At 33.5% G+C, this 13,293-nt stretch overlaps 1 protein-coding gene across 3 annotated transcripts in view; it reads right to left on the bottom strand.

Annotated features, from left to right (window-relative positions):
• Positions 1–3,911: 3,911 nt before the first annotated feature.
• Positions 3,912–13,293, bottom strand: part of LOC127841305 (zinc transporter 1-like) — a 70,373-nt gene continuing 60,991 nt past the window's right edge. For 2 of the 3 annotated variants that reach the window (XM_052370032.1, XM_052370031.1), the window contains exon 9: positions 3,912–12,006. In XM_052370032.1, the coding sequence (XP_052225992.1) occupies positions 11,818–12,006 (189 nt within the window). In that variant the 3' untranslated portion in view covers positions 3,912–11,817. The remainder of the gene's footprint in view (positions 12,007–13,293) is intronic. The other variant, XR_008030890.1, reaches the window with a different exon arrangement.

The raw sequence follows: 13,293 nt of genomic DNA, 5'->3' as shown, positions 1-13,293 counted from the left end.
GATTTAATTATCCGGATATCTCGTGGAGAGATTGAACAACGACTCAAAATGAAGAACATTCCGAATTCAGATTTTTAGAATGTGTAAAAGATAACTTTCTGTCACAAGATGTAAATCAACCAACTCGATATAGACTAAATCAAAGAAGCAATATTTTAGATTTGATTCTCATTTACAAACAGGAAATTATTAACAAAGTAGAATACTTAAATTGCCTTGGTGCTAGTGATCATCTATATTGTGTAAAATTGTAACCCCTTTATAACAGAAAGTAAGACATCTAAATATAACTTTCATATGGGTGACTATGAAGACATTAAAAAGATTTGCTCAATACCGATTGGGACTGTCTCGAGAAGTTAAATGTGCAAGATAGCTGGAACTATTTTAATTGTACAAAAAAAAATTCAGTTCCAAAGCATATTCCGTTAAAAAGAAGGGACGTCCGAAGGAAAAGTGGATCAATAAAGGAAACTTAATAGCTACAAACAGAAAGCATAAGCATGGAATACATATGTCCATACTAAAAATTGACTTTCAAAAATATTGTAAACTGAGGAATAAGTGTACTAAACTTACAAGAAAAAGCAAGAAACAGTTTAAAAAAAACAATAGCTGGGAATTTAAAAACTAATCCTAAAGACTTTTGGGGATAGGTTCGCTCAAAAACTAAAGTTAAATCTGGACTATGATAAATCTGGACTTTCAGATTTGAAAGTCTCTGAAGGGAACATTGTTTGTGACGATGAGCAAAAAGCTAACTCATTAAATGATCTCTTTGCTTCGGTCTTTGTAATTGAACCCTCATGTTCTCTTCCAATATTTGATAGTAGGTGCAGTGGTATTCCTGTTACAAAAATGGTAGTTTGGGTAGATGAAGTGTTTTAAAAGCTTAATATGTAACAAACATCAAAATATATGGGGCCGGACATGTGTCACACAAGGTTATTAAAAGAATGTGCAAATGAACTGAAAAATCCTTTGCGCTCTATTTTTAACAAATCTTTTGAATGTGGTGATATACCTGATGACTGGAAACTTGCTCATGTAACTACACTATATAAGAACAAAGGAGACAAAACAGAAGGGTTCCCAGCTTTTTGTATGAACACAATTCCCTGATTTTTCCCTGATGGAAAATAAAAATTCCAGGATCATAATTTCGACCTATTTCTTGTTTTAGACTCACTCAATAAATAGCAGTTGCAGACATAACTGAACTACATGTATACTGCAAAAGCACCATAGCAATACAGAGGAATCGATTTGTTGTTTTAATTGAATGGACTTTTCGACACAAGTCGGGAAAGTCTGACCATACGAAATTCTCTGATTTTTCTCTGATTTAAGGAACTTTTCCCATATTCCCTGACTAGAAAAAGTGAGTCTTTTTCCAGGTTTTCCCTGATTTCCAGGTTGGCTGGGAACCCTGCTAGACCAATTTCGTTAACGTCTGTACCTTGTAAAATGTGTGAAAAATCAGTTCGGGACGTAGTAATGAAACATATGGAGGAAAATGACCTTTTTAGTCCTGTACAGTACGGATTCCGATGTAAACGCAGTTGTGTACTACAATTATTGGACGTAGTTGATGATTTATATAAATTTCTTGATAGTGGCAAACAAATTGACATGATCTATTTGGATATTCAAAATGCATTCGATAGTGTTCCACATAGGCGTTTGATCAAGAAGTTTGAATCTTACGGCATACAGGGAGAATTTTAACATGGAATATAGGAGTTCAAGTTTAAGATTATGCAATATTCACCATTTTTCTTTGGTCTGAGAAATATGGGTAATATAAATTGATTTTCATGTGGTGGTACATCAACAATGATACCCTGTGTCAATAATTCCTTTCTCAACTGCCGCAGATTCCATACAATAGAACTGATATTGAAAAAAGAACGTGTTTTGATGGGGTGCTGGAGGTTTCGGTAAATGACAAGTTCGGTAAATTGATTTATATAGTTAATGCCGTGGAGGGTTCGGTAAATTGGTTTTTATAGAGGTGGTATACCTACAACGAGGTGTTAATGACACCTATTATTGGCTTACAATAACATCAGGGGCATTTATTTGCAAACTGTGGATTAATTTTGAGTTGAGTAATTAATGCTATGCCTACGGTAAAGAATTAAGGGGAATGAATGAGCTAAATCTGGAAAACGAATTATGTTAGGAAATTGTAGGTAAATTTACGATTTAAATAACGCAATACTGTTTTTTTAATAATTGGTGCTTTTATTAAAATAACATAATAGTAATAATAAATAATGATTTATCGCGGAATCAATGTAAGATCTTCAGTTAAGTTTAATGCTATTTAAAAAGTTTCTTGTAAAATATTGTAGACATGATTTAATAAAAATGATTTCATTAAATATAAAGCGCAATAGTATTTTAGACCACCGATAAACACTTAATTTCTCAATATATAAACATGAGGTAGTTTGCCAACATAATGAATATGTTGCCCAGCTCTTGCCACGTGGAGGCCACCTCTTGTAAGAGCCAAATGTTGAATTTTATATTACATGTTTTATTATTTCTTCTGGTTGAGAAAAACACAAGAAAAAAACAATATATATAATCTAATACGTGTACGTAATTAATAAAAAGTAATATAATGATACGCGTTATTTTCTATAATTTTGTTAAGTGCGCGTGCCATTGAACGTTGAGTTAAGCGAAGAGATACATATAATTGAAAACTGATAAAAATGACATCTAACACAACGCCAGCAGAATGAATACACTGTGTAATAGCAAGCTGCTGTGATGATCACTATCTTATCAGCTTAATACACAGGCGCCTGGCTACTGTACTGGAACAATGGGTTTTACGGCCAAAATACTTAGTAACTGATATCATTTTTAGCCTGAACAAATCCGTTGAATAAAAAAAAATATAACTGATTGACTTTGTAATCCGTTTTATTTTGATATACAGGGTGTATGTAAAATTATTAATCTTGTTCAATGTGACAATGTTTGACCATATCTTAAATAGTCAACTTTCCCATTCGTTTACATTATGTTTTAATCTACCGGCAAACACAAAAGTGACAGCACTCGCCTGTTATACAGTTTCTGATTCATTTTGCTTGATCCCCGTTTGAGGAAGTGTTTTGGCTCCTGGTATGAGCGTTCCTGGAAACCATATGAATGGTATCTACCCGTCAATTTCCTCTGTATGCACTCCTGCTTCTGCCTCGAAACCTTGACGTACGCGGGTAAGGCCTGATAACCGCCACGGAACTTGCTGTTGATCTTGTTAGAGATTTTGGCAGTGTCCAAATAGATCAAGGAAAGTTGCTGCGTTCACAACGGAGTGTTAACGTTCATGAGCCTACGATCATTAGATTTTACTGCAGTGGACATAGCATCAAAAACTAATGAATTCATGTTCACTGTGACAGGTCCTTCCCAATTCCCTGGGTTGATTTTTTCTTATCCTTGATCATATCTGCATACTTGTCATTCTCAATATCATTTCTGAACATAAATGTGATATTTTGGCTAACTCTAACTGACTTTTGGTTTTCGATAACCACTCTTTTCATTAACGATACGAGTTTCTTAAATTATCTACCATTATAAACTATTCAGACATCCATTCTGAAAACATAAAACTGTATTGATCGTATTCTGATTCGATATAAAAATGTTTTACGAAGACATGACCCTTTCAGTGTTTTCATCAAAGACCAAAGACCTATAGAATACACAGATTGGAAACTTCTTCTCCGCTATAGCTATATTCAATCAAATATCGCAGCGGGCCTGACTCCACGAGAGTCACGTGACATTGATTTTGGACATGCCTGTATTCTATAGTTATACTTACTGTGATGGTTAAGCATAATTAAAACATAAACTTGTTTAGAAAATAACAAAAATCTCACTTAATTTGTCAGTGTTTATATTTGATTCACAGCTCATGCAACACTCAATGAACATCATCTGTACGAAATGAACTGAACCAATCGTTCAATGTACCGTAATACAGGTAAACTAACAATAATATATCACTTAAGTAATTGAATAGGGCAATTAACAATACCATACATGCCGATATGTAGCATTACTTAAAAATGTTTTTGTCCAAATTATGTTGTTTGCTTGCGAATAACGATATTTCACAGAAAATTTGTCTGTAGCGAGAAATCACTACGATTCACAAGACATAGAAGTACTTTATAATCATTTATGTCAGACATTTCAGTTTTAACTACATTCATTCACACATTGACATACACTGTGGATTAATACGTTCGATGAAATAATTTATAAAGGGTCCTAAATAGGAAAACAGTCAATAAACAGAAAATGAACAAATAAAAATGCATACATGTGTGAAAAGTACATTTATGCATAATTAAAATAGTTACACCAGTCACATGGTATTTTTGCGCACAACATAGGTAGTAAATACAAATCTGGGCCTATAAATTGATCAGGTAAAATCAAACAATTATAAGTCAGGTCAGGACATAAGGTAGTTGTGAAGACTCAGCGATGACCGGTAAATAAACTCTGGCATACACACAAATAACTGTCAGCGATTACCTCCCATAACTGTTCAGATTAATATCAGCCATCCCTCTCAACTGGTGTTGTTTATAAGGATGTGTAACAGACTATTCACAGATTAATAAGATTTACTCACATTTTACAAGCACATTATACAGGCAACTAATAGCATTTTAATCATATGAAAAGTTATAGACGATGTCTCCTAACAAAAACAAAGCAAATTTTCAGCTGCAGAAGCAGCATAAAATAATATTAGAGCATCATAAAAATCAAAATCATCAATCACACACATAACAAAATACAGTTTGAATTATACAATTTTATATAAAACCTGCACTTTTAAAACATATTTTAAGACGGCACATGCAAACTTACATCTAAAAGGGAAATAAATACATGTTATTCTGCAATAATAACGCACAGGCTAAGAACAACAAGTCGAGTTGATACATAGTCTATGTGAAAATCTGAAATAGTTTTGCTAAAAATGCTGCATCTTAGGCCTGATTAATTTAAACCAGTATTAAAATATACATCACAAAATATAAATCGGAAATATGAACGCACAATTCGTTTTTTTTTATTTATATCTTATTCACAATCACTATCATCAGCCGATGAACATCACCGTTATCATTAACAACAAAAACACCAACCCTACTAAGACGTACTTGTATAATCATCAACACCGTATTTTACCATCACTGGTAAGGTTTAGAACGTTGAAAATATGAGGATGGGGAACTTGATAATTTTTAAAATAATGATGATTGTGATTATTATGTTGAATTATAACAATTACAATGATGGTGATGACGCCAACTATGATAATGATGATGGAACTGACCGAATTGTGCTGTTGTTTGTACAACCAAAATGTTGTCGCTTCACAAAATATATACTACTTCAACACACTTCTGTTGATTTTAAGTTTTGAATATCAAATATGGGTTTACAACTATAAACCAAAGTGCAGAACTACAATGACCTCTGACTGGCTCTGTTTACACAATAGCAAATAACTGAAGTGCCTCAAGGGCTTTGATACATCGCCCTTTGTAATACAATTCAGATTGAAGCAAACGAAACATATTCAAAAGAATCAGATACATAGTTATGCCATTCGAAATCATGAACCCAAGTTCAAATATTGTTACTACATTTGACCATCATAATTTTTCCATTCTTTAATTTGGCAATAATTTTTAAGCTGATCATAGTTAGTATTGAGCATAAAAGGTTGGACTGACACTTTTTTGGTCATTCATTTTTCTAATGAACAAAAAAAGTGTGCAGCAACCATGGCAATTAATTTCCAAATGTCACAAAATTATACAATTAAAACTATATTTTGTCAAACAATCATTTGTCGCATGATTTCAATTTTTCCAAAACAAATAAATATTAAAATAATGATGCACCACAATAGCCATGCTTTAATAAAATCAACAAAAGCTAGAAATGTGTCCAATGGACACAGTTGCACCCGCTATATGGACACGGAAATAGTTATTGTGTGAAACACATACTTTGTACTGTTGACACAGCATGTATGTACCTTTGTAACTGTTGTTTCAAATAAAGCCTATTTTACATTAACCTTTTAGCGAGCGCCATCGTTTTTGCATGCCACAAAACGTCTTGACATAAGCATTCAGGTTTCCATCATGCGCAATAAAGAAATAGACCTGACAGTTAAACCAACATCTACTATCAATATTACCATAAAAGGACAATGCATAAACTTCAAACTTACATTGAACACTGTATTATGTGAATTGGGAATAAGACATCAAACTGGGAATGGGCATCATTTTGGTGATTTTCTCAAACAAAACTATTCATTTCATGATCTGAATTTATTTTTGTACTATTTTATCTATACTATAAGCTTAATAAGCAATTTTCTATGACTTTTTCATTAACAGTGATTTAAAAAAATAATTTTAACTGCATTTTTAAACTGTGTTCATGCTCCGCATGGACACAGTCTCATTTTATTAGGATTTTTAAAAAATCAATAAAATAATCCAGTTTTGTAGTAAAATCAATTTAAATGATGTTATTATATATGCATGCTTATATTTTAATTATATTTTGTAAAACTCAATAAATACAACTTGTAAAGCTGCGTATTATGCACTGTTGCAAAACCAAAATTTATTCCCAAATTGATGTCTTATTCCAACTTCACATAATACTGTGTTATTGTGACATTAACATTAACGTCAGCAATATAGTGGCAGCAGGCAACACGATCATCTTGAGATGAATATATTTTGTGGCAACTGATTTGAAATCATGTCATGCATTATAAAGTTTTATTTTGAAATCCCATCATATTGGACAATTTGACTGGTTGAACATTAACATGTAGATTTACTTCATCAATATGAAGAAAAATAAAAAATTCCAAGTGTCTACTATGACCTTGATCTTTAAGAGAGCAACATAATAATTTTTCACAGACTCATCTTAATATGATTATCATTTGTGCCATATATTATTTTTGAATTGCCATAATACAGGACAAGGTAAAAGCCTTGACATCAATGTGTACTTTCACTTTCTTCAAGCATCCATCTTGTCCTTAGCGACATGGTTTTGCGCGGGACACTTTCACTTGATATGATATGGTCCTTCATCCTTTGTGCCAATGTAATATACAATCCCATTAAGAACAACAAAGTTATACCGCGAACATGATATTCCCCTCTAACACACACGGATATGGGTAACACTATCCAGACTTTCGCCATTTTATGGCAGAGGCCTAAAAACATAAAGTTATAAACCCAAAGATATAACTATAAACTATAAAATTAATAACAGAAAGTTCTGGTTTAAAGAACTCAATTAAAATGTAGAAATAAGTTATTAACATGTATTATGCTTTGCAAAAAGAGAGAATTAACAGTGTTAAACAAGATGTGTTTGTGAAACACAATGTCCCCCTATATGATGTTTGACCTTGTAGGATGACCTTGACCTTGTGAAGGATGACCTTGACCTATCACCACTCAAAATGTGCAGCTCCATGAGATACACATGCAATATGATGTTTGACCTTGTAGGATGACCTTGACCTTGTGAAGGATGACCTTGACCTTTCACCACTCAAAATGTGCAGCTCCACGAGATACACATGCATGCCAAATATCAAGTTGCTATCTTCAATATTGCAAAAGTATTCATAAAATAAGCGATTTGGGCCACATATATTTGACCTCTGACCTTGAAGGATGACCTTGACCTTGACATTTCACCACTCAAAATGTGCAGCTCCATGAGATGCACATGCATGCCAAATATCAAGTTGCTATCTTCAATATTGCAAAAGTATTTATAAAATAAGCGATTTGGGCCACATATATTTGACCTCTGACCTTGAAGGATGACCTTGACCGTGACCTTTCACCACTCAAAATGTGCAGCTCCATGAGATACACATGCATGCCAAATATCAAGTTGCTATATTCAATATAGCAAAAGTTATTGCAAAATGTTAAAGTTGGCGCAAACAGACCAACCAACCAACAGACCAACCAACCAACCAACCAACCAACCAACCAACCAACAGACAGGGCAAAAACAATATGTCCCCCACTACTATAGTGGGGGACATAAAAATAAATAACATTCCCTTCCATGAAGGAATTTGACAGGGGATCATCCAAGAGAAATTAATTTAGCTAATTTTTGTAAACTTTATCAGAATTATCAGAAATAAATGGATAAGGATAATGAACCACCACTGCTCAGTGAACTTAATTTTGTCCCCTGTCCTCTGATAAGCTACAACCATTTAGAATTATTCACATTTCATATTTATGTACACTGCAGTCTTGATCATTCAATTGAGTGAAAAACATATTCTCTTGCGTAATGTTTGACCTACAAAATTACCATACCATATAGCCTACATTACAAAGATATTTAATGTATGATATTTATAAAACTAAACATTTTTATATTACCTATTTATAAATATTGATAAATTTTCTATTATTATACAAGTTAACAATTTATAATTAAACACATTTGACTTTGCATCATAGTTGCATCACACTACAATTGTAATGTACTTTGTACTTTAAAAAATGACTTTGCTATTATGGAAAATAAACTGATAATTGTTAAAGCCACACACCTTGAAATGAAGTACATGTTAATCAATACATATAGATGCAATTTGAAAGTGTTCTATACGTAAACATCCATTTCGACAAACGAGATTATTTTTTAAGTTTTAAAGCGCTAAAAAGACGGATTTCTACCTTGTAACCACCAGATATATTCCAATTGAGATAGATAAAATTAAATCTATAGCCTAGTTAGCAAGTAATTTATTATTTTCAAACGGTACAGCTTTTGAAACCGAAAGTAGAATTTCTAGACGTATGCGTCCTTTTTCGACAAACGCGATTATTTTTAAGTTTTAAAGCCCAAAAGAGATGGATTTCTACTTTGTAACCACCAGATATATTCTAATTGGCATAGATAAAATATTTTTCTTATTTATACTTAAATTTACTATGCCATGTATTTCATTTCAAGGTGTGTGGCTTTAATTGTAATAAATGTATGGCAAAGAAACAGAGCATTAAGCATTTACCTTAAATTTACATACATAAAATCAATTAAAAGACAATTTCAAAAACAGAGAAAAATACATCAACAACATTTTGCAGCAACAACAAGACAAAACAATATCAATATGTACAATCCCTGCCAATACTACACATATGGAACATACAACCTGATATTTAGTTTCTGTCAAAACATGTTTGTTCTAAAATAAACTTATTAATAAAACATTCAATTTATATTTCAATGTACAGTAAAAACTGACAACAGCGGTCAGTCAAGGAAAAGTGCCAAACTGACAGTTGTCGACAAGTGACTGCTATTCTCAGATAACCACATTTTAGATGATTGGTCAGTTGGTAGTATTTCTACGTCGTTATCCCACCCAGTCTTTCTGTGAATAATTTTAAGTTATGGAGGGTAAATAATGCATAGGATTAGAAATCTACACATACTGTAAATTAATCTTTAATTAATGTATGATATACATTTCTCCAGCAAAAGATATCCTTTATTATGGAAATTTTTTATCATTGTGCTGGGACTACAATATTTGTTGGCATTTCTTGAAGTTTGTAAGTAATGGATGCTCAAGTCTAAGAAGTTACATGGTAATCTTTTGAGTAACAGATTTTCCAGAAAAAAAAACATTGGTCATAATATAATGTATTGTGTAATAAATTGATACTTCTGTAATTTTTGTAAGTAAACAACATTAAAAATATTCGTTTTTTCTGAGACAATATTTAGTGTTCACAACATTATTTTACCCATAATGGACAATTATAATGTACATAATGCTAGTATTTTTCTCTTTAAATTATTATTGAAATCGTTTATAGTCCAACACTTCCTCCCTTAAGCATATATGATTGGTTTATGCAGGTATAAAATGAAAATAGTATAATTCAATGACCAAACTCAAAACAGGAATAAACAAGGGCTGTTTGTAAAACATGCATTCCCCCCATATGGGCTGTCCATTGTAGTGGCAGCCATTGTGTGAATACTATTTTTGTCACTGTGACCTTGACCTTTGATCTAATGACCTGAAAATCAATAGGGGTCATCTGCAAGTCATGATCAATGTACCTATGAAGTGTCATGATCCTAGGCAAAAGCGTTCTTGAGTTATCATCCAAAAATCATTTTACTATTTCGGGTCACCGTGACCTTGACCTTTGACCTTGTGACCTCAAAATCAATAGGGGTCATCTGCGAGTCATGATCAATCTACCGATGAAATTTCATGACGCTAGGCGTATGCGTTCTTGAGTTATCATCCGGAAACCATTTTACTATTTCGGGTCAACGTGACTTTGACCTTTGACCTAGTGACCTCAAAATCAATAGGGGTCATCTGCCAGTCATTATCAATCTACCCATGAAGTTTTATGATCCTAGGCGTATGCGTTCTTGAGTTATCATCCGGAAACCATTTTACTATCTCGGGTCACCGTGACCTTGACCTTTGACCTAGTGACCTCAAAATCAATAGGGGTCATCTGCGAGTCATGATCAATCTACTCATGAAGTTTCATGATCCTAGGCGTATGCATTCTTGAGTTATCATCCGGAAACCATTTTACTATTTCGGGTCACAGTGACCTTGACCTTTGACCTAGTGACCTCAAAATCAATAGGGGTCATCTGCAAGTCATGATCAATGTACCTATGAAGTTTCATGATCCTAGCCCCAAGCATTCTTGAGTTATCATCCGGAAACCACCTGGTGGACGGACCGACATGTGCAAAGCAATATACCCCCTCTTCTTCGAAGGGGGGCATAAAAACAATATCAATAATTAAAGATCATAGATTCAGTTATTCAGTTCTAGATTTAGACATGGCTCAGGCATCGGTAAGTTCATCAGGAAGTCACCCGTAATCTTTAACTCAACATTGCTAAAATATATCTTTAACTCAACATTGCTAAAACACACAATAAACAAATCTATAATAAACAAAAAACTGCATGATAAAAAATAGTGTGTTTTGTTGCATTCAAACCCTGAAGAACTTATCGGGGAATTAGAATAATGATCATTAAATACTGGCCAACTGGCCATTACAAAGTTTTTAAGAGACTTCCACTTTCCTCAAATCATGTTCACCATCATTTACCCAACACTGACCTTAATGCATGAATATATTAAACTTTAATTCTGATTAAAACATTAAATTTTGTTAGGGAATAGAGTTCATCAAGTAAAAGAAACTCCCTACAAATAACTGTTGTGTTGTCATTTATCTCATGAAGAAATGTGATCAAAGTCAACCAAGAAGGAATACACAACACAAAGTTATTTTCAGCATGTAATTGAGTCTTGTTCTGGTAAAACAAGGCTTATTGCATGTGCGAAAAATGCGGAGGCTTATCCGAGACGATACTAGCACAGGCTTATTTGGGACGACACTTTAAGCACAAGCTTTACGCCCCTATTTCCCAGAATGCGGCTTAATTTAAGCTAATAGAATTTGCAAGCATCAGGTAAATGATAGCTTCATGTACTATACATGGCTTTGTGTTTGTCACTGTTGCCAAGCTTTAGTGGGCTTTGTGTTTGTCTCATGGCTAACTATACACGGCTTTGTATTAGTCACATTTTGGCTGGCTAAACTGGGCTTTGTATTAGCGCCATGATGTTTAGCACCAAGCTGCTCTCTCCCTCTCTCTCTCTCTCTAGGCTACTCTGTGGAGTGGCTGCTTGCTGCCACAACTTGCTCATCTGACAACGTGGCTGCTGGTGTAGGCTGGCTGCTACTGGATATACTGGTCTGCGGTGGGGCAGCTTTCTTAAGGGGAGGGCAGCATGTGTCTGGGTAGCAGTTCTTTTCTGGTCCACATGCCAAGGCACAGTCAGCTGTATCCCAATTCTGGAAGAAAGCAAAGTTTATGAATTGATTGAGTTGCTTGGCTTACAAAGCCTGAATTATTTGATAAAAATTAACACATGTGCAATGAAACTGGCTGGCACAGATGTGTGCATGTATAAACAATGAAAAAAAGACTACATGCTTTAATGCATAAACTGTATAAAGCATCACACTTGATCCAATAATTAGGGATTACAGATTTGGATGTTCAGATAGTGTTTATCGTCATTGAAAGTCATCTCAAGTGATGATTTGTTAGGGTACAAACAACAATTAAATTTCCTATTGTAACTATTTAATTCAATGATCCCAACCTAAAATCTTAAAGCTGGTGACCAAATATGGAAGATACCTGTCCAAACAACACTTATACCCTAGAATTCCTCTTATGTCTTACAACTCCCTTAATATAAACGAGAGCGCCGATGGCGTTGAAAGCCTATTTGCAAGTTACAGCAAAGTTGCTGCTGAAGTAAATATTAAGGGATCAGACAGTTGCCTGAATAAACGAGAGCAATGATGGCGTTGAAAGTCTGAGGCTGATATGGATGGTCTATTTCAAAAGGATGCATTTTATTTATTATAAGACATAAGTCTATAAAACCTATATTTTTCTTATTTGCCATTGATTGTAAATTATGATGGTAGTTTTAAAATTTTGATTTTGTGTTGGTTTTTCCTGAAAATGTGTATTAAGTAATAAAGCTTGTAAAAGAATAAGTAATGTTCAGTAACCTTTAGTTTTAGTGCATTTTAAAGCAATTTAATATTGAATCAATTTATATTTTGTTACAATTTTTAGTTTCAAAGAAAAAATAATAATTTAAAATCTAACTTTTAGCACAGACTCAAAAATCTGACCTGTATAACAGCCCTGTATGTATATTGCCATTTTAATTTCCAGCAAATGTTACCTCTTCCCATTTTCTCATTCTTCAGTGTTGTTTTAATGGGCCATTTAACTCTGCAGAAGCCTAGTTAAATAGCACAAGGTAATTAATCAAGGCATCATCAATTAACAGTTTTAAGAAGTTTAATGGCTCCTGCCTCTCCATTTCAATGTTCAACTTTGTACAACCTGTTAATGGGGGACTCCTATGTTCACCCATTCTCTACATCAAATTGATTTAAATCAGTCAATTCTGGCTCAAAGTTAATCATTTTAATTTCAATTAACACAGAAAACATTCATCATACTCTGCAATTTTTCTTACACATTTTCAAAGAATGAAAGTGCATTTTGCCCGACTTCCTGTTGAGCGTATGTACATTTCTATAAATAATTAA

The sequence above is a fragment of the Dreissena polymorpha genome, chromosome 1, assembly GCF_020536995.1.
Source record: "Dreissena polymorpha isolate Duluth1 chromosome 1, UMN_Dpol_1.0, whole genome shotgun sequence".
NCBI classification, from domain to species: Eukaryota; Metazoa; Mollusca; class Bivalvia; order Myida; family Dreissenidae; genus Dreissena; species Dreissena polymorpha.
The sequence above is the reverse complement of the archived record's forward strand: the minus strand, read 5'-3'. Positions and strand labels throughout refer to the sequence as shown.